Source organism: Calliopsis andreniformis, chromosome 8 (assembly GCF_051401765.1).
Source record: "Calliopsis andreniformis isolate RMS-2024a chromosome 8, iyCalAndr_principal, whole genome shotgun sequence".
In the NCBI taxonomy this organism is placed as follows: Eukaryota; Metazoa; Arthropoda; class Insecta; order Hymenoptera; family Andrenidae; genus Calliopsis; species Calliopsis andreniformis.
In genome coordinates, this window is record NC_135069.1 from 3,220,078 (window position 1) to 3,242,098 (window position 22,021).

Here is a 22,021-nt window from a genome sequence, read left to right on the forward strand (position 1 = left end):
CTCCTGGGTTTGCTGTTACTACGATAATGGTAGTTTGCAGAGAACACAGTGCATCAGCGTTTCTCACTTTCTAACAGCGCGGCGTTTATAGCACGCGATTGTCCTCTATAGTCAGCTCGAGTGGAGTTCTCAGTAAGTAGTTACGCTCGATTATGGCCAGACAGCCTGCTTAAACACCTGGCGAAGCTACTAGGGAATCGTTTAGAGATCGTAAATGGGAACTTTCTAAGGATACTTTCGGGGCTCTCTGGAATACCTTAACTGGTGCAATTAAAATTACAAAGCTCGTAAATGCGCGGTGATAATACCTTCCGTGTCACAGTATTGTGATATCGGTTTGAGAAACTTTGCGCCCGTGTCACCCTTCGCGAAGTTCGACATCGATATCGCTGGTATTTCTTCCTTTCAGCGGGTGGAGCGATCTATTTTGTGCCAACGTGTCGCCAGGAGGAAACGGATAGCAGGTCATGTCCTTTAAATAAGCCCTGCCTCGTGGAAGCTTATGCTCTCGGTCGACCGACTTACGGCTTTGTCTTAGAATTCCTCTTTTCACCGAATCATTCCAGGGAAACAAATCGCACGAGCATTTTCGTCGTGAAATTTTACTCTCTCCTTGGTGTGACACTAAAATAGATTATTCGTATTGAAACATCGTTTTCCGAGGTACTTCTTTCTTCGACTCCATGGATCTGGAGGACATCGTAAATAGTAGGACGATTGCATCGAATTTACGACAGTGTATCTTCGCGTAGGATGGCGTATCTTTGCGTCAGACACTGTAAGGAGACTCTGTCAACTCTTGCCATGAAAGCTGTCATTCGCTTTGCATTGAGATTGGAATGAAACTTGTAACTAGTCGATATCAAAATCCAGAGGTACTTTTCCATGCCACTGGCTTCGTTGGTCTATGCGTGGATTTTGCGCACGGTGTATGGAGTAAAAGTTTAATTGATGGAATGGAAAATCCAGATTTTACCCGCCTAGATTTTCTATAAAATTTCTGTCATTCTAGTACCATACTTTACAAATTCCCTTCGATCGCAGATTCCATGGCAGTCCAGTCACGTTCGTTGGTCGAAGCACCGAAGACCCATGTCTATGTATAGATCGGATGGTCGACAATTAATACGTCCCAATTCCGGTTGAAAAATGCGAACAGCTTAATTCGTCCCTTATTAAACACGTCGTTCTGCAGGGGGTGTCCTTTCATTACAAAACTTTCGCCGCGTTCTTGAGCATATATTAAAGCGGCGTAAAAGCGCGAGCTCACACGCCTTTGTAGATTCTTGATGGAAAGCAACGTACCTCAGAGCCAGACTAAGTAGTTTACACTATTAAATTTCCTTCACTTATACGTAATTTAACTAAATTCCTATTATTGTAATAAAATGAAGAGAATGCAATAAGATTCTGTAAAAAAGTTAATTTTGGAAAAAATGGACTTGGGTTAGTCTGGCTCTGAGGTTGGCGATCGAACCGTGCCTTTTGATGGATTCTTTGCAACAACACTTCCATCCAGGTTGAGCAAAACCCTATTCCGTATTTTCCTATTCCGTGCATACGTGCATTTAAATGGCGAGAAACCGCGAGCACGATTCAATGCAATCGAGTTAAACTTCGCAAGGCGTCACCCATGTAAACTAGATGCCCCAGAGGATTATGGATATGCATGGAGGATAGAATTCTCGGTACGAGCAATCGCTTCTGTCTATCGTCTTTGTAACAAACCAATTTCGCGGGGAAAAAGGAGCGGCTATCTGAAATTCAAATGCAGAACGCCGCGAATGGAATTAAGGGCTGGGATGGGAAACAAAAGATGCTTCCTGCCGAAGATTCGCCTTGATGGAAAAAACGCCTAGGCGTGATTCAATTTTCTCGACAAAAGTCATTAACGAAGTTTCGATTTTCCTGTGGAAAGTTACCCGCGCATCGAAACGCCTCGAAATCGAATGGAGGCGCGACGAGACGCAGAGAATTGGATACTCTCGGCGAAGCCTAGTTGAAAAGTCTGTATTTTCCTTCGACCCGCCATCGCCTCCGATTCCTCGGTATAAGACGAGCCCTTGAGCTTTATGCGAGCTTTCAAGACCGCCCCAGTCACCACTCGCGTTGAATAATTGCTCGTTAAGGCTCACTGGCTCGTCTTCTCTCACCTTACCATCCCCCACAAATACACGTAAATCCGGCAGCACCACTCACGATCCTCCTCCTTGCCTCTTGTTACACACTGTGCCTTATAATTGCTTACTTTCTGCTCCAGTCACGCCTCTCCCTCTCTCTACATCTCGCGAGTGCTTCCTCACTTGCATTTAGGTCGTTCACGAGATCCATATTTCGTGACTTTGCGATAATTTACGAAGATATATATGTTTAGAAACGAACAATCATGTTATCGAATTATCAGAGACTCGTGTGGCAGATTTATCGTGTCCCAGGTTAAGACATCATATTTCTTTTCCAGTGCGACCCTGGGGTGGCAGTTGATAGATTCTTCCATGCTCTCTACTCAGCGAAGAAGAATGATTTAATACCGCTGCTGCTCGGCACTGCTTGTTCCGAGGTCACGGAAACCCTGGCTAAAATCGTGCCCTATTGGAACGTGATACAAGTTTCCTTTGGATCCACCGCACCTGCTCTCTCGGATTCTACTGAATTCCCGCTCTTCGTGCGAACTGTCGCACCAGATTCCAGTCACAACTCTGCTAGGATCGCTCTCATCAAGCACTTCGGCTGGGACACTGTTACAACGCTGTCTCAGACTGGTGACATGTACTCTCTGGTAAGCAATGGAGTAGAAAACGAGAAAGATTGATTGTGGGTTCTTTTAGAGAGACAAAAAGATTCCTATTTTCATACACAAAATTAGAAAAGTGGAATATAATCGAAGACTTATTCAGTCTTCAAATATTTCTATATATCTTTGGAATAAAATTTGTTTCGCTGAATGAGTTATTGAAATTGTTGGTTTTTCTTGATTCCCATATGGAGCCCGCAATATCTGACTTTGACCAGGTCTTCTCTTCACCAGAACACATCGTTGCGTCTCTGTTTCAGGCTGTGAACGATCTAGTCACGGAACTGGAGCAAGCGAATATCACGTGCACCGCGACCATCACGTTCGCGGAGAACGATTACAAGGAACAGCTGTGGACTTTAAAAGTAAGACGCGTTTAAACTCAAACTTCATTGAATTTTCCCGAGGAATTTGCAAAAGATTTGCCAGTCGTCGTATGGTCGTTACGCGTACTTGTGCGATTTTGTCTTCTTTCACCTTTAGAATTTTTTCCAAGCTCCGTTCGCTCCTTGCTCGTTCCTCATTTAGAATACGAAGCACGTCTAAGTTAACTTCGGGTTCAACCGTGGGAGATTAACATATCACGCTCGTCTTCAGTCGAACATCTTCCCTTTAAAACTCGGCTTTAACAGTTTGGAAGCAATGGACAAGTAGAAATATTTCAGGTTGAAGGTTTCTCAAAAAAGAATCGATCGTGCATTAAAATTGAGTTAGGCGCAGCAAAGAGAGTCAATTAACCTCGAGCACTCTATGTGTCTCCAATTATCGCTGGCAACTAATTACACGGGTCTAATGTGATATGCTTGCATGAAAGACGCGACGCTTGCCAGAAGATTGTCCTCGAAGCGCAATCTTGTTGCAGGAGCTGGATACGAGAATCATCATCGCAAGTTTTTCACCGCGACTGGCGCCACGGGTTTTCTGCGAGGTAAGCCATTAAACAAACTTTTGTAAATTCGAGTGCATCCTGCGGTGGCTGTAGAGCTGTGTGATCACTGCACACAATACGCTATTGGGCGAGTCAAACAATTCCCGACGAGAGGGAAATGACGATACATAAAGTCGGATATTTTTCCTTCCTTTTATTTCTTCCCAGTTTTTGGTTTGAAATTGTTGCAAGCACTCATCGAGTCTATGAACAAGGGAGGGCTTTGTCGTCGATTTATTTTCAGAAAACAACACGCACGAGCATCGATACCGTCGAATGCTCCAAGGGAAGTGAGTTCCGAGCAGATAAAGTTCAGCGAATCCATTATACGCGATAGCTTTATGTAAATTCTGCGTGGAATCCATTTGAAACTTTAATCTTTTAATGGATGTTAACCAAAAAAGTCTACCAGGACCCCTACGCGTGTTTTCTCATTCGAAATTTTCATAACTGGGTCAAAGTTTGAGTCAGGAGCAATATTAACGAAGCACTGTTATCCATGTCCATTTTTCAAGCCACCATTGCATCAAGGTTCCCCCGATGTTTGTCTCTCTATTTTCGTCGGAATGCAGTACACCAACAATTCCCTTCAAACTGCCAGAAAATAAAACACTCAACGGTCCATGGCCAGTGTGTGTCGTACATTTACGAGCGCCCGACCGCGCGCGCCAGCAACAGCTCAATTACGAATTTTTACAGGCGCTCATAAAATTGCCATTTCAGCAGGAAGTACGTCCCTCCGTCGTTAGCGCCGCGACGTTAAAACATATGTTGGGAAAGTTATTTTCCATTTTCGCCCCCGAAGCAGGGACTCTCGGTGAGCATATTCGTGGGTCCATATTTCTTTCTGCAATCGATTGATTCGCGTCACGGTCCTCGCTCGGACGAAAATCGATGAGATGCAAACACATGGTCACGGTCTGTGTTTCTGTTAAGCGAATAATGAACATTGTGTCAAACTGGGACACGATTCCTCTTTGCCTCTCTCCCTTTGCCTCTCACGCTCTCTCTTTCTTCGTCATTATCCGCTAGCCAGTCCCGCGTTTCGAGACCGACGCTTTTGAGAGGCATCTCTGAAGCCAGAAGCTCGTTTATCGGAAAACTTTTCGAGTCTTCATTCGAGGGAGTATACCGATGACCATTTAAGAAGCCATCCCACTTCACCGTTCGCTCTTCAAAATTTTTATTCATAGAAGAAGTAAATTGTATCCTCAGGATGGCAGCATAAGACGACCTTTATAAATTAGCTCGCGAAATAGCCACCAGAAACCACGGAAATTCGAGCGACTTTCCTAAATCCTCGCCAGCAGACAGTTTCTAAATACCATCGTCAGCAGTGGAAGTGCATGCATCTGTGTCAGGAAACTTTGAACAGCACCATTCGTCGAACAACCTCAAACTAATTTGTCCATTGTCAACGTCGACCCGATTGCCGTCGAAAATTAGCCACGAAATAGAGAGCTTGCAAGCCTAGGCAACACCTTGCCCCTTCGATCACGCTGAATCGTATAAACACCGCGATCTAGCGTTTCTAAATTTCGCCCGTATCGCTTGCACAGTACACAAGAGATCTCGAACGCGCGAGCTTTTTCGCAAACACGTCGAGATGGAATTGCGTTTGTGACGCAACACACACGACCACCAGAATGTTCCCGCGCTTACGACCTATCACCAAGGCTGCCACGGATACCAGCCCTTGATTCGATGCCCTTTAAAACGTACCTCCGATGCCCCTGGATTCCACGGTTCGTTTCCTGATTGCCGCCCCGAAATCCCTGGCTGAAAATTTCCCAGGAAAATTTATCCATGCCCTTTCGCACATCGCGCAGACAGCACCCATATCCTCTCGGTTCGCTCGAGCGCTGAAAGAGAGACGAGGGGGAAAAAGTCGTGGGTGAAAATATAAATTTCCCAGCTGGCTCGCGTTTTTTCGCAAGCTCCCCACGTTGCTAGAAGCTTGTTAAGAGAGGAGCAACAAATTCGCCAGGTAACCATCGCATCTTCGTTTTACGGGAGGTGGATCTTCGCGATGCTGCGTTTCTGGCATCTCAGCGAGATGCATTCGGAGTCGAGAAATTATCGCCCGAGGTAATAACGCGATCGTAGACGTCGACAGCTATTAGATCGACGATATCCATTTCCCTTCGCGTTCGAAAGATTGCAGCGGCCGTTACTTTCTCGGTGTTTAATATTCGCGGGCCTGGATCGACCGTTTATTACAGCGATATTCAACGAGGAGGTTTTTCCCTTTGGTTGCTAGGTACTAAACTGCGCATACAGGGAACGTTTCTATCATAAATCAGACGGAAGCACAGGTAACGCCTACGCAGAGACGCATGGATTCTCGCGGTATCGTTTAGGGAATAATGGATGCTTACTTTGTTACACGTACCGATCCTGCAGAAGAATCACCCACATATTATATGAAAAAATGGAGTCTGGAAAATTGGTTACAATTTTGATATACTGTTGCTTTCATGATGCCCAAAGTTTCCATGGACACGACCTCAGAAGAGCTGAAACAAATAGAAATCCATAGAATAAATCACAAGTTAGGTATGGCGAATTAAATAGAATAAGTCTTAAGTCAGACACAGACAAATCAGTAGAATATGTAAGTCATAAGGCAGACAGGCGCAGATCAGTAGAATACGTACATGATAAGTCAGCCACATTCGGGCCAGTAGAATACGTAAGTCATAAGTCAGAAACCGTCAGTTCAGTAGAATATGTAAGTCATAAGTCAGACACTGTCAGTTCAGTAGAATATATATGTCATAAGTCAGACACTGTCAGTTCAGTAGAATATATATGTCATAAGTCAGACATAGTCGGTTCAGTAGAACATGCAAGTCATAAGTCTGACGCAGCTAAATCAGTAGAATAAATTCTAAATCAGGCACACTTTACGCGAATTTGAGACATTTTATCTTGATCTTCGTATTATTTTATCGTCTTGGATCATCCCTTAAAATTCCTGACACTTGTACAGTTTTTTGCAATATAGATCTCTTTAACCGAACAAGTTGATCTTTTCTAAGACCCTGCCTACTGAAACTTTTGAAAGCAACATTTCAAAAATGCAGCCAACTTGAGAGAAACCTTTTCCCCATAACAAACGTACAGAGTTCTTCATCGTCAGCCGTTTGATCCTTCCATCCAATTGCAGTCAAACCGTAAAAAAATTACGAGGCTGCTGTAGGTGACGGAATAATCCAAGGGACAGTCGAGATCTTTGCCTCCCGCAGCTAAGCAGTAAATAATCCATGGAATTTCTTACTGGGCATCGGTAACGTCTCACGTCGCTCTATATCTCTTTATTACCACTTTTACTGCGCCAGTTACTCCGACTCAACCCTGATTTACGCGAAGGCGCGTGTTCGATGCAATGAAACTGCACTCTGCCAGTGTTTTCGTTGCTTACAGGAAACGACGTTATAGCCAGCGTGCCAACCGTGTCTCATTTCCGCCGTTACCGCGCGCGGGACGACGTGAATTCGCAAAATCGGACGCACCTCGCGCGCATTCAAACGCGACCCAGTTCTTTAACTTCCCCGCCGAGCAAAGTGCTCCGCGAGACAATGAAACCTAACTGCAACCAACGACGATTTTTCCCGGTTAAACGACCACGATCACTCTCTCCGGGAAAGTTTCGAAAGGCGAAGCTGGGAAGATAGCGAGCAGAAGCTTGCAAGCTCCAGGAGTTTCGCGGGCACAAGGAAGTTAATTTCCTTGGATCGAACGAGGATAGATGGTCGATCAGGGACTTTGTTCTACGATGGAAATTGATTATGGCGGATCGCGGTAAAAGTTTTTACTGGTTACAGGCGAAACCCTTGCCTCGAAAAAACGATACGTCATTCGTGAGGCTCGCGCGATAAGATTCCCTAAGAACGATCCATCTCTTGTCACCCTGACTGACAAACGACACCACTAAAATACTATCCTACGATAATCGATACGTCTGCTGTACACGCAAGAAATAAAGGCGTCTCAGAATCAGTAGACGCTGGCTAGTTGGAAGCGACTAGGGAAGTGGGCAAGATGAATGATATGCACGACGGAACATATTTTATAAAGATATCTAAAGGTCCCCAAGCAAACCCCTGCTCAGAGCCCATTTCTCATTACGAACGTGTCCACCCTCTCGAGATCGCGAAATATTTCTGGCATGCTGAAGGAGCGTCACATACCCAGAGATTTTTTTACAGTAACGTCGATGCTACGACCGCATTAACTTTCTTCGTTTCTGCCAAGTGCACTTGACGATCGATCCACAGATGTATCGCGGGGCATCCTGCAAGCAGGCGTGACGGTATTAATTTCGCGAGGAAGAACTTTAATAGAAATAGAGCACGAGGATTTCTTGAAAAGATAAAAGACTTATCCCAGGCAAGCTGCTCATTCGAGGGAGCTTTACAGCTAGGGTCGATCCTAAAGCTTGCCTTATCTATTTCCTCGAGCTTTACCAGAGCCTGCCGCCATCCCTAAACTTCGTCAGTCTCTGTTAATCACCGCTTCAAAGATTCTCTCCTGGTCTCTGTCCTTTGTCAGGCTTGGAAGCTGGGAATGCATGGCGGCGACTACGCATGGATACTGCCAGGTGACACGATCGACCTGTCGGGGATGACGAGCAGCTGGTGGCACTCTGGACCTGAGGAGTGCACGCCTTCGCAGTTGTCGCGCACTTTGGATGGCTTGATCATCGTCAAGAGCCATGGTTCTGCCTTGGGTAACGAGATTAGCTCCTCGGGCCTGGTGAGTGTCTTTCCGATCGCTAACTTCTTACAACACTTCCATGCGCGTTGAATTTCCTTAATAAGCCCTTCGTCCTGCCTTCGATCAAAGCGAAATTACACCGAGTACGCGTTCTATCGTGCCACGTTAAGCTGGGTAATTGTACAAACGTGCCAGCGTAATTGCGTGCCGTTGCACAAAGAAATTTCTTCGCTGGCTGGGGAGAAACTTCGCGGTGGGAAGTTCGCTGAAAAGGTTCGAGCAAAGTCCTTCGATATTTCCTTGGTAATAAAGTCAATGTGATTAGAGAAAATTAGAACGCTTGAGGAAAATTGTGCCACCGTACGTCGACGTAGTAAGTAGAGGCGAACGCCTTTTCTCTTGTCCGTTAAAAGCGTCTAGGAAATGCTGGAAACAGTGCGTGATAAGCGCGAAGTTCCCCTATCGAACTTCCTCTCTGCTAATGACGAGCTCACGTGTCACTAATTACACGTCGAGAAGACCAGGTTCCTTGAAATTGGTCGCACCTTTAAACCACGAACTTCCCATTTTTATTCTGAGGCAAATGGACTGGTGATCGTCGCGAAATGGTTTAACGTTTCACTTTTTCTAACGACGTCATGAATAATTCCACGTCTGTTCGAATACGCTGAATATTTACGCGAGTACTTGGAGAAATAGAAATTCGTGGTCCCGTGAGTTTTCACGATATCCGAATTGAAAAGGATGCGCGACAGTGTGCATATGCACGTTGACTGCCTCGTTTGCATATTCTGAGAGACGACGCAGGGGGGAGCTGAGTCCTGTGTCATAGAAGGGACATTCCTTGGGCGATATGAAAGTTTCAGGAAAAAGTTGTCTCGTCGCTTGGAGGGAACTCGAGAAGCGCTATTATTGCGAGGATGATGGGTTTAACCGAAAATATAATAAAAACGCGGAATGAAGTTTCAATTCAAATCACCAATTGGAAACACAGCGTTCGAATAATGCTAAATGAATCTCCGCGCGCGTTTAACGCGCGATATCGCATTCACAGCCCGTGTACAATGTTCTATTGATAGCGAAACAATTTTAATTCCGCCAAACAAACTCTGTCCCACTGCTCGGCTCATCGATCTCAAGGGTTTAATTTGTTAATAACTATTGTCCCATCAAAAAACACGTTTCTGTGACTGATAAAACGAGGCTTGTTTTTTTTACTCGCGAGAATTGCCCGATCAAAGCGCGCATATTCAAAGCGAGTGGCACTCGTTCCCTCGGAAAGGCGGAGTAAAAGTGTTACTTCTTGTGGCAATTTTCTTTTCATAATGCATAGCGACACAGCGAAGGAGATTTATCCTTCGTCCCATGGAAATAAGCTAACACAGAGAAAACCTTGCCTGTAGCGCGCGGGGAACACCCAAGATTGCGATCTTTCTTTTTATTTAATCTTCACCTTGAAACCTTTATCAAGCCAGAACGCGGCGAGGAAATCTCGCGCATATTTCCAAAGGATTACCCGAGCTCTGTCGTAACCGCTATTACACTCAGCAAAAAGAAACGTCCCCAGATTGCGTGGCTTCAGCGAAGCACACGTAAGCAGAGTCGGTTTTTCGTTCGGCCCTAACACGATAACAATATCTTCTGCGCAGACTAGCAGCAAGTTCACCGCGGAATTGGCGAGAAGAGGCGTGACGCATTCGAAATTCGCCGCGCAAACGTACGACGCTGTCTGGGCCATGGCCCTCGCCGTGGAAAGGACCGAGATCCTTCTGAACAAGGACAACACCAGCATCGCCCAATACACACACACGAGGAAAGATATCGCCTTACGACTATTAGAGCAGCTTAAGCTTCTGCGCTTCGTCGGGGTCTCGGTGAGTAGGCGATACTGTCGATAGAAATGAGAAAAGAAGGGGACGAAATGGTGGCACAGCGATGCCACAATTGCTCGTTAGCCCAATAAAATGCTTATGCATATAGTTCGCTTCATTTAGGAGTAACAATGAGCTTCTACGAGGAAAACAAAGAAACGGGAATCAGCGATCCCTCCCCTAACCATCAGGATACTCTCATCAATCATTTACCAAGGCAATAATGGTCGGTCTAAGCCACGCGCTTACCGAAACACGCGACCGTAGCACGATATAGCTCGCGAGAATGAAATTCATTCCTCGTGGACAGCTTTTTGCTTCATTTTTTCCATAATTGACCACTAGCTAACGACTTCGTTAATTGAATACGTTCCAGGGACCGGTGTCGTTCGATGGGGCAGACCGAGTTGGTATCACTGTCTTCAACCAAATGCACGGTGAGTAAAGTCCACGTTTTCTAAATCGTTCGCGAATATCTGTGACCACTTGCTGCGTCAAGCGTGTAAGAAGCCATGCATGAAGCGGTGAATGAGGATAGTGGACTGGAAAGCGCCGACAATTGGGTATCTCTGACGATATAGCATACTACGTATACACGCAGTCTCGGTTAACTGACACGTTTAAGCGAGGATGAACCCATTTACGAAATTTCCATTGTCGAATGGCCGACCAGCGATACAATTTCAGTCGGCCTGATAACAGCGTGACTGCTCTGTATTTATACAAGTGAATTCTCTGCTTTCTCGCGTGAGAAACCCTGGAACATAGAGGTTTCTCAGTTTAGTTTAGAATTCGGACCTGCACGATACTATCCACGCGTCATGTATTTCTCAAATAGACAGTCCAGTTTTTCTTCCATTGTCTCTTACAATAAACGACTAGGCAAGACTAAGTTTATGTGTAAAAACACATGTATTTGTTTTCATTTTCAAACACATGTATGTATTTTCTTTCAAAAGAAAATACAAAAAAAGATGGTAATTTTTACAAGTTTATAGTCATACTAATTTTCACAGGTTTATAATCTCACCAGACTGTCAGGTGTCACGACAATTTGAGTCAGTGCTAGCTCGGCCCGATTCGGCGTGAATCGACTATGCGCGCAGCACTGACCCGAGATTGTCCAAACACGAGACAATTAAACCGGCTCTGCACTTAGCTTGCCATGAATTCTACCTGCACGCGCGCGAGTGTGTGTGTTTACGGTGAGTGAGATTGTAATTAATGCTGCGACAAGAAGCAAAGCGCAGGCTGCTGGGGAAACAAAGCCGCGTACCTTGAAGTTGCGATAAGAATACGATATGACCTACTGTAAATCTTCTCTCTCCCTCAGTAATTAATATTATCCTCGAGGATATTAGAACTCCTGCTTGATTGGTTGATTCGATCACCCAGGAAAAGTTAACTCTCGCGTAGCGTTACCCAACTTCCTCGATAATTGAATTAACAGTCGCGCTTCCTCATCACCCTGGCAGGGTTTCGAAGGAGTTGGAAGGCAGCAGCGTGGGAACTCGCGTCGAAAGAGCCATAAGGACTCTCGATGTCCCGCGTACACGGCGCTCTGTGTGGCTGCTCGAGCCCGCGATCTAAAGCATGAAACGAGATCGGCGTGAGCTTCGTGCGAACACGGCAAAAGATGTTTGCCATTCTACCCGCCGGATGTCGGTAAGAAGTCAATGAATAATTAATGAGAGAGGACCCTCAGGAATCGGCGGCGAAAGGGAGCGTGCCCAAGAGAGGAGAAAAAGCGGAGATAGAAAACAAGAGGGCCTGGAATGTATTATGCCCAGTCGGGTATTAATCGTTATTCCGAAGAACTGACTCCTTGTCCCAGGCACAAGCCAATGAATATCGTGTCAAATCTTTTTTCCTCCCCTGCCAGAAGTTTACGTCGGCAAATTTGACTCGTGTAAATTGTCGGAAGTCCGTCCCCCAGCGTTTCAACTAGCTGAACTCTTCTTCGTAACGACGGCCGAGCGCATAATTTGAGTGGCCTCGAAACGCCGTCGCCAACGAACCTACGCTTCTTTGTGAAATTAAGCTTCTTTTCAACCGTGTGACCCCGATACGCCGATGCCAATGACACTCGCGCCTCCACCGAAATTATTTTCCTCGTTACGGTTCGGAGGATTTTTCGTCCTCCTTTAATTCGAACGATGAAACACGCGAAGTTTTGATTGGACGTCATTCGTACCCACGGCATCGTGTTCCAGTTAACGGGTCATTATCTGTTCGGTATGATCGAAAATCAATCTCGCGGAAAGGCTCATGCTTTCCCGAACCGTGAAATCGCGACCAAGACTCATTACTCCTTCGCTCGTTCTTCTGCTTCGCGCTATGCTTGTCCATCGCTGGACAAGGACCCGAACAATCTCTTAAAAGCTACGATGGAACATTTTTCTCCTGTCGAGTGGTCTGTCACGTGTTCGAGCTGGGTAAAGCGCCTGAAAAATCCTCAAATCTCGGATTTATAAATAAGGAAAGCTCGAGTAACTTTGGGCTTTTGTTTTCTTTATTCGAGGGCTTCGCATTTTCCAACCCCCTGCGATCTTCCCGCTGGGAAAAGCCTGCATAGGTGTGTGTGTGGAGCGAGGTGAAAGGGGCCGACAGATTTCTGTCTTTCACGTAAAGCATTTCTATGAGATTCGAAAGTTGCCGAGTTTGCTGTAAGCAAGGTCCCGAGGGATTCACAGGGTCGAGCGAGTTTCCTGGCGTTTTCACGCAATTCCGATAGCTAGACGACCGTGCGCGGTCTGGCGACCCGTCAGCTCGTTAACCTTGCACGAGCCTCGAAGAAGCGGCTCCTTTTCTGGCTCGCGTTTCGAGCATCGATTTCAGATAAAGTCAACGAACTGGCACGAATTTCCGGCAGCGATAGGTAGCAGCGCTCACAAAGAAACCTCGGTGGTTTCGACAAATTGGATACCATCAAACGTTCGCTTCTTTACCTCTCCTCTCTGTATCTTCCCTTTTCCCCTGTTTTGTTTTATTTAGCTTCTCCACACTCTTTCATCCATCTAGTCGACAGTCAAGATCCCACGGCTGTAATCCATCAAATCCCGTGGCGAATAGCAGTCACATTGTCGCGAGTCTTGGATTTAAATTTCGAGCATAATGTCGGCGACAGAGGAAAAGCGAAATAGCTCGGCCGACTGAGTATTCCTTCCCATTTGCCTGCGATAAATTGAGCGCAAAGGGCAATTTTTCTGTCTTTACGGATCGATTCGGATTGGAACGTGTGCTTTGCATCATGCAAAAGAATATTGTGGTAGAGAGAGGGAAAGAGTATGCTGAGGACGTTTGCAGTTGCGTTCATTAATCTCGTGGAAATTTGTTAGGAAAAAGCGTGGAATATGAAAAGAAACAAATCGGATAATCATGCCAGATAATTGTTTTGCTCACTTTGTGAGTGTTAGTCAAGTGAAGTGGCTTGACACGAGCAACTGTGAAGGAAAAACAAACTCCCACGTTTGAGAGAAAAACTTCTATTAATGCTTGTAAAGAAGCGCGCAACAGGAGAACGTGAATTACAAATGTACATTTTCCTGGCGGAAGAATGAGCTGCAATAACTTTCTGCGTGACATTAGCAAAAGAAAGCGTCAGAGTAACTAGATTTCCAGCTATTTTACAATATTTCAAGATAATCACCTCGAATAGGGAACCAGGTTTTATTACAAGATAAAAATTAGCGTCATTACTTAAGTACACGTTACAGACAGAAACACTGACGTATGAGGACACCTTTTATCTAACAGCTTTCTTGATTAAAAAGAATAAGTACTTGGTGGATTATTAAAGAATAAAGAAAGGTTACTTAATGAACGATAAAATAACCAGTGGAGCGAAAAGGGATTTTATAAAGTGCTCGAAGATCTGGCTTAAAATACCAATCACCATAAAAGTCTGTTAATTCGTCGCAACCACGATGGTAGTGTAATTATAGGATCGCCCTTAAAATCGGCAACGCCTTAATAACTAGAACCACGAAGAAGTTAAATATCGCGAAAATTAACATCAAAGTTTTCCAGGAAACTGTGGAAGGTATCGAGTGCAAGCGGCACGCCGAAATTCCGGCGAAACTTTTCTGATAAATTCTGCGAGAACTGCAAAGATGCACAGCTGCGATGCTTCGTTCTCAGTCGACGGTAATTCGATTTCAGCCAAGTAAAAAGTATCTACGCCTGTAGCTCTAGTCGTCAAGCTGAAAATAGGAGCAGATCCTCTCTTAAAAATTCACGAAGACTCCAGAAATGTATCGACATTTTTCGCGATTGCGAACTTTGAAAAACGATCGGTCGACCTCCCCTATTTCTGGGGCTGGAAAATAGCCGCGCATCCAGACATTGAGAATGGAACGAAATGAGTATTATTACTTGGCTGTAGTCATTACGTTGATGAGAAAAATCCCAATATTGTCCCGTCCGTGAATCGTGGCAGACAGCGCGGCATATTTAATGGAACTTCCCGAAACCCAGCAACAAACGCGTCCCGCCACGTGTCCATTCAAAAGGATTACTGAGCATGTACAAAGATCAGTTCTCGCAAATAAAATCGCGCCGATTTCAGAGCTTCGCGCCTTACCGCCAAAGAGACACGTTCTCAATTCCGATTTCCCACAGCCCTGTCTTTTAAAGGCGCCTATGCCAACGCAAAGAGGACATTCTGCGGCCTCGATTCGTCCCCTTTCACGAACACTTGTACATACATGAGACTTTATCGACGAGTAAACGCTGAAACGTGGACGAAAACCGTCTGGTTTTGTAGACGGATTTTCAGGGGATGCAAGGGGGAATTAAACCTCCACCTTCATCAGGCTTTTTGCAATAGTTTCATGTAGTACAACAGAGAACACATTGCCCTTGCGACGTAGGCCTCAGATTCCCTCAGATTCCTGTTCAATGAGAGAATTGAGAACGTTTCTATAGAAAGATATAAAGCAATTTTTCCACTATTGAAATCTTAGATAATTAAATCTGTGTCCATTGAGAAGAGGTACGAGACGGGACGAGAAGGAATTAAATTGCATTTTAAATCGAGATGGCAGCGATAAAACGAGCGAAACTATCGAGACTACAATCTCACCGAAATGGTCGTTAACCGATTATTTAAGTTATCGAACAGTGGTTCCTCTGCTTCAAGGCTAGGGAAATCTTAAAGTTTTCCAATTACAGGCCACGTTAGCAGGCGGATAGCAATTTTCACTCCGGAAGATGGAAAGCTGATAATGAATTGTCCAGGATGCGCAGCGACCAGATGGCCTGGCGGACAACCTCCCGCGGCGCGGAGAGTTTTCCGGTACGTATTACCGCAACTGATCGATCATTTTGAACACTCGAATCTAATTACCGCGACTCATTCGACCAATTATATGGATTCTCGCTTTACTTTTCGACCACTCGTCAACCACATCGGTACACCATTAATTGCGAATTCTCTGCAATCACGATTGTTGAAACCCACGCTATCACTGCCAATCAATAGCCACATTACATCATAAAAATTTAATTAAATAATTAATAACGAACACACGATTAACAGACGAACGCGGTTCGAATCACTGACAATTACAATTGTCGAGAGGATGAATGTTCCCTTTGTTAACCGCGATACGGTTTACATGAACAGTCGCATTATTTGCGAGCTGAATGATACGCGAGGAATCTCAGAAATAGGACCCTGTCCGCGTTAACGGACACTTCATATGACCGCGTAAAATTTGATCACTGTGGTAACTCACATAAAACGGTGGCGAAGGTAGCCCCTTTTATTAAATGGTATCTTTACGATATGGCATGTAGAGCGGATGATATGAACGATAAAAATGTATTCCCGCGACGTCGTGTCGCTACTCGAATATTTGATAATCGTTTCACCATTAAAACGCTCCAATATCATTTTCCTGCTATTGTATAACGTTCAAGGAGCAGTGTAAAATGGAAATTGTTCAAGGCTCACAGTTGCTCTGGTTTCATTCAAGAGAAGAGAAACGAATCGACGTTCCCTCGCGGCTTTCCTTCTCGCATAAAATATTCCCGACGACCGTCATTACGAGTTTATTACTATTTAAGGGCGTGTTAAGAATGCTAAAAGGGCTGTTCTTCTGGCACAGGTTGAGGATAGTGACTGTAGCACCTGCGGCTTTCCTCGCTATCACTTGCCTCGCCAGTATCGGCGTCGCTTTGGCGCTCGCATTCTTGGCGTTCAATCTGCATTTTCGCAAGCACAAGTAAGTTTCCAGGGCAAGTTTATCGAATGCTTCGACTACCATCCGACAAGCTCGTTTTCGTTTGTGTTGTCGCGTGCCGAGGATATACACAAATTGTTTCGTTTCCTGCGACCGACAGGAGTATAAAACTTTCGAGCCCTAGGCTGAATAATATGGCTGCTGTCGGCTGCGGCCTCGTCTACGGCGCGGTCATTCTTCTGGGTCTGGATCACGCCACGCTTCCGGACAGCGACGATTATTACCCTACAGTGTGCACTGTGAGCATTAATCTTCTACTTACTAGGGTACACGTTTAGCTAACGACCAACTGAACTCTGCTTGCGATTGACTCGCATGTACGCGATATTTCAACTTCAGAGAACTGTTTTATCCCGTGTCATGCGCTGCACCGTTTCAGGCAAGAGTGTACCTGTTATCCGCCGGATTTTCTCTGGCTTTCGGGTCCATGTTCACCAAAACCTACCGCGTGCACAGGATTTTTACGAGGAGCAGGAGTGGTCTTGTGAAAAACAAGGTACAATAGCGAATGCTGAAAGCTAAACACACGCGGTGAAGTACACTGTTGTGCATAAGTATTTGGATCACTTTCGTATTATCGAAATGTATGAAATACGTTTTTATTTATAGAGTCTGATTGTGAGATAAGGTCTGTAGCTAAAGCTGTATTAGAGAATTTTTCTTGAAATATCTTTTATGCAATTCCAATATTGTGGAAGTGTCCAAGTACTTACATATACGCAGTAGTATAAGTGAATTCTACGCATTGAAGAATCAAGACGCAGCACGGTTTTCTACTACTTGCAGCTGCTCCAGGACACCCAACTCATAAGCTTAATTTGCGTCCTTCTACTAATAGACGGCCTCGTGGTGACTCTGTGGGTGACTTTCGACCCCATGCAGCGTCACCTGCGAAACCTGACTCTGGAGATCAACCCTCACGATAGAGGCGTCGTCTACCAGCCCCAGGTATATGCAAATGGTATCACCGAGCACGCGTGACTTCTACCTCACCACCCTGATACCACCCTTCACACGAATAGCCTTATTAAAATATCGATATCATCGATTCGAAACAAGCGCAAATAATTAGGTAATTGCTGCTTTTGATTACTGACACAGGTGGAAGTGTGTCGTTCGCAGCATACGAACAGCTGGCTCGGTGCTCTTTACGTCTACAAAGGCCTACTGCTCATCGTCGGCGTCTACATGGCCTGGGAAACGAGGTACAGATACGATCGCTTTTTAACGAACACAGATCTGTTTTATATAGTTCGATTTTACGGGCTGAACAAAAACTCGTTACAACAAACGCTTCGGGGTGTCCGCGTACGTGGAAGTTCCAATTGGAGAGGCGGAGTCGAAACTCAGTTGGAGTTTAATGAGGGATGCCATTAGGGCGTTCATTAGCAAAGGTGTTTCCATTTCTTCCCCGGCTTCTCTGGCTCGATTGCCATTGAAATATCGGTATTAAACGTCATAAGATCAAGGACACGGTAACTGCTGGCTCTATCAATGTAAAAAGATCCATTTCTCTCGATAGTTTCCCTAGAACTCGAATCTATCTGAAGATACTAATTCTATAGTCACGTGAAAAAACCTGATACATTACTTTTTATTAAAATCGAGATATGTACTCTTCTATATGTGGGTATCTAGATAAGATTATCACTTTGCAAAAAATGATACTTGTGTATCGCGTAGTTTAAGAGAAACATAAGGTGACAATTGAATATGTGGGTTTACCTAGTAGTTTCTAAAATCCCTGTAGAAATTACAAAAACCATAACGTATGAGGTTTTGCCACCTGACCACAGAATTGTACCTCGATGTAGCTACACATGCCAAGTTAACCCTATATTTTTTCGCGCCATGCATAATTCCAGGCACGTAAAAATACCAGCGTTGAACGATTCCCAGTACATTGGCATGAGCGTCTATTTCGTCGTGATCACGTCAGGCATCGTGGTGGTATTGGCTAATTTGATGTCTGATCGCGCGACCTTGGCCTTCGTCACGATAACCGCCCTAATCCTGGCCTCCACGACAGCGACCCTGGCGTTGCTGTTCCTCCCCCAGCTGGCGAATATTCTAGCAGGCGAAAGAGCCGACCCCGTGGTGCAAAGTCTGGGCTTGAAAATTGAATGCAATACAAGAAGATTTGTAACCGACGATAGAACGTAAGTAGCCGACGTTTCAGCCCCGATTGCTACTTGATAAGAGAGGGAGGGATCAAAGATTCAAGGGTGACGAGCGCGGAAGGAGGGTGAGACTGGTGTCGGCCACAATGACGATAAAGGTCTTTCACATCGAAGCCAGTCGTTCGAACAAATCAACCTCGAAACGGGGCACCCTTTATCGGATCCCTGAACCCTTCGCGAAGTCCCTACGAACACGGAGAATCGATACGTTTCAAACCAGGTCACAGATATCGTTTATCATATTTTATTCAGCGCGTCAACTTTCACTGGATTTCCTTTAAAACGTTCTCCCGGAAAAGTTTATTTAATTCTAAAACTCGACAGATACGACGCTTTCAAAGATAGTATCGCGTTCAGAGTTCCTAACGAAAACTCGTTACTGGTTATTTCCTGGTTCGAAATCGTTCGTTACGAGCCGCGAGTAATCGGTGCTACCCGCGGTTTCGGTTACAAACGCGAGACACGATTCTTTTGTAACAAGTTTAACGGAGATGAAATTTCACGGGCGGCGTAGCGAGTTGCAATACCGCGTGGAAGTGCAGAATCGTGTGTATCGTCGTGAAATGGCACAGCTGGAGCTGGAATTGGCCAGATTGGAGAAACAATTGGCGCAGGAACCAGTCGAACCATCGCACGCTTCGTCGAGCGCATCGATTCCGCAACGCAACCCTAGCATCGGGGGTGGTCTGCCTTTGTTATTGCTCAGTGTCCTCCCACCGGTCATCCCTAGGGCTAGTTGGCCGTCAGCGGACCCTTCCGGTGAGTGAGACCCTCTTCGACACTCGTACTTGGACATATTCGTTGTGCAAATAAACCCACTCGACGCGTACGGTCGGAGGTCACTTTTCACGACTCATTTAGCTGCCTTCCCTTTCACGTTCGCTCGAGTTTTATTTGCCCGCGGATATTCGGGCCCGAACGGGGTAAGAAGACTTTGAAACCGATAAAGTAGGTCGTTACAGACGACGTACGCTCGCGCTCGTTCATTCGATCGACGGAATAGCGAAATGCAAGCGAGACGTTTACTGTCGAGGAACTGGAACGTGTAAAGAAAGAATGTCGCGGTGAAGAATTCTTTTTCGATAAGGACACTCGCGGCCCGTCGAGCAGGCATTTGTCTTCGCCTAACATTTGCACGATGAATGAGCCTTTACATGTACCAAGGAGAGAAAGAAGGAACGATACAATAATTAATGTTCTTCTCGCTTCGTCATTCCGTCATTCAGGTGTTGAAGAAAGGTGACAGAATTCCGTTTATTGCACGCATATAGCTTAAATCAGGGTTTCTCAACGAGGACTATATGGCCCTTTAGAGGTCATTGAATTTTCAGAACCATATGAAAAACGAGGGACGAGAAAAAAATAAAGACGGTAGGAAGGCACATAAATTAAGCCAATAAAGCTTGAGAAACCCTGGCTTAAGTCAATTCTTTTAACTGCTTGATACGGTATTTGAACTCTGTTGAAACACTAGAGGACGTTAGAGTAGGATGATTAAAAGTCCTAAAAAAGTTCGAAATTGTTTCTTGGTAAATGAGAATCTTTCTTAACTTGATGATATTTTAGAGCTTACGAAGGGACACGCATTACTTTTATCACGAACATTGCATGACAGCTAGATCTAAAGTACGATTATTAGTGGCCATTATTCGGTGATCTAGAGCAGCAACCTCGTTTATAACCCTCAATCACGAAACGACAAACGTGTATCCCCGAGCATGGAAAATTTATCGACTGCTACTTGAAATCGCGGATGAAACAGTTGACACGATATCAGTCTAATTGTCACCGTGACATCGGAACGTATTACTGACCTGTAACAGCTTACGAACACTCCATGCATTCCTGACATATTAATTGCCATTCGAGATACAGAGCAGCATTTGTATTCCCCGAGCCCCCCAGTCCCAAACCCCCTAACAAGCTTGGACAAGTCCCTGACAACGGGTGTGTATATGCATACACCTAGCTTTGCACGTCGAATTGCACGTTTCACGAAATACAGTAACGACCACTTAAACGGAATCGATGGACAAATTCGACGGTTGAACAATCACAGGTGTAAACGTAGTAAACGCGACTAATTATTGTTTTAGAAAATTTGTACACATTATCGAGATTGTCGATCGAACATTGTTCAAATTCACTTAGCAACATTCACTTAGTAACGATCACTGCGTACTTGATATCACAAAATGATAGGACGAATCAAAACAGTGAATTAATTAGACTAAAAAGGGAAAAACCCGCTTACCAGTTTGAAATCAGAGGCTTTGTTCTCGAGGTAGCAGTTCAAAGATGGCAGCCCAATTGGTGGCACGTTTGAACACAATACAATTGAACTTCCACACTGACTAAATATTTCCTCACAAAGTTGATGCTTCCAGTTCGACTGTCAAAGTGAAACTGATCGTTTGAGGTCGTGTCCCAGTATTCAATATACAAAAACATTGGAGCGGTCGACTTGTATACCTGCGGTTTATGACAGCGCGAAGCCCGAAATTCACCTTCCAGGAAAGATAAACAAATCTATTGAGAAAGTGAATTGCAGAATATCTTCCTGACCTGAGAGTGCCCTAGTAATCCGTATACAATAACCCATTGTCAATTACTTATACTTTGGGAGAAAGCCTCAGATTCCAAAGACAATAAACAATATGCAGATTCTTTTTAATACCACAAATCCCTATGCTCTGATTTGCCCTACAATTATGTGATATTCTGTATATCAAAATGTTACACGCAAATCCGTATTATGAAGGTTTCATTTAGAAATATGTGAAAGTTACGCTCCCACGTGAAAGATGCGCAACTCTCCTCCTTCCTCTTCTACAATTAACTTAGAGCCTGCTTTCGTTTCTGCGATGTGCTTCGATTCACCGTATCGACGCGAATGTCAGTAAATGCTAGCACCTACCACTGACCGCGAGTGTGTATCGCGACAGAATATTACACGATTTGGCCCTTCTTAAAATTAGGCATGCGCCGAGGTACCGTAGCGTTTAGCAGTCAGCCAGATCTGGAGCCCAATGGTCCCAGAAGGAGCTTAGCCGATATCTACAAGCTCCATCGACGAAGGGAGACAGAAGGACCAAATCGTTTGGGTGTTTTCCAGCGACTCTTCAGTCTCTTCGGGAGTCGTCCTACCAGCAGAAAGACATCAACTGCATCATTTACAGGCAAGAATAGTAAACCTTCGCTGCTTACCTTTTTAAAATGTTAATTTTGTGGAGGTAATTGATTTGACAAGTAAGCAGCTCATGTATCCCCTACAAGTGTTTGAT

At 44.9% G+C, this 22,021-nt stretch overlaps 1 protein-coding gene across 3 annotated transcripts in view; it reads left to right on the forward strand.

The window, feature by feature from the left end:
* The window catches only part of Gaba-b-r3 (gamma-aminobutyric acid type B receptor subunit 3), a 35,899-nt gene that overhangs the window by 12,159 nt on the left and 1,719 nt on the right, over window positions 1-22,021 (forward strand). For 2 of the 3 annotated variants that reach the window (XM_076383182.1, XM_076383183.1), the window contains exons 3-17: window positions 2,462-2,779; window positions 3,055-3,159; window positions 3,657-3,722; window positions 8,277-8,480; window positions 10,091-10,315; window positions 10,689-10,749; window positions 15,485-15,608; window positions 16,423-16,539; window positions 16,658-16,796; window positions 16,937-17,053; window positions 17,344-17,505; window positions 17,659-17,762; window positions 18,423-18,716; window positions 19,252-19,496; window positions 21,716-21,916. In XM_076383182.1, the coding sequence (XP_076239297.1) occupies window positions 2,462-2,779; window positions 3,055-3,159; window positions 3,657-3,722; window positions 8,277-8,480; window positions 10,091-10,315; window positions 10,689-10,749; window positions 15,485-15,608; window positions 16,423-16,539; window positions 16,658-16,796; window positions 16,937-17,053; window positions 17,344-17,505; window positions 17,659-17,762; window positions 18,423-18,716; window positions 19,252-19,496; window positions 21,716-21,916 (2,482 nt within the window). Of the gene's footprint in view, window positions 1-2,461; window positions 2,780-3,054; window positions 3,160-3,656; window positions 3,723-8,276; window positions 8,481-10,090; window positions 10,316-10,688; window positions 10,750-15,484; window positions 15,609-16,422; window positions 16,540-16,657; window positions 16,797-16,936; window positions 17,054-17,343; window positions 17,506-17,658; window positions 17,763-18,422; window positions 18,717-19,251; window positions 19,497-21,715; window positions 21,971-22,021 lie in introns of all 3 variants that reach the window. The other variant, XM_076383184.1, reaches the window with a different exon arrangement.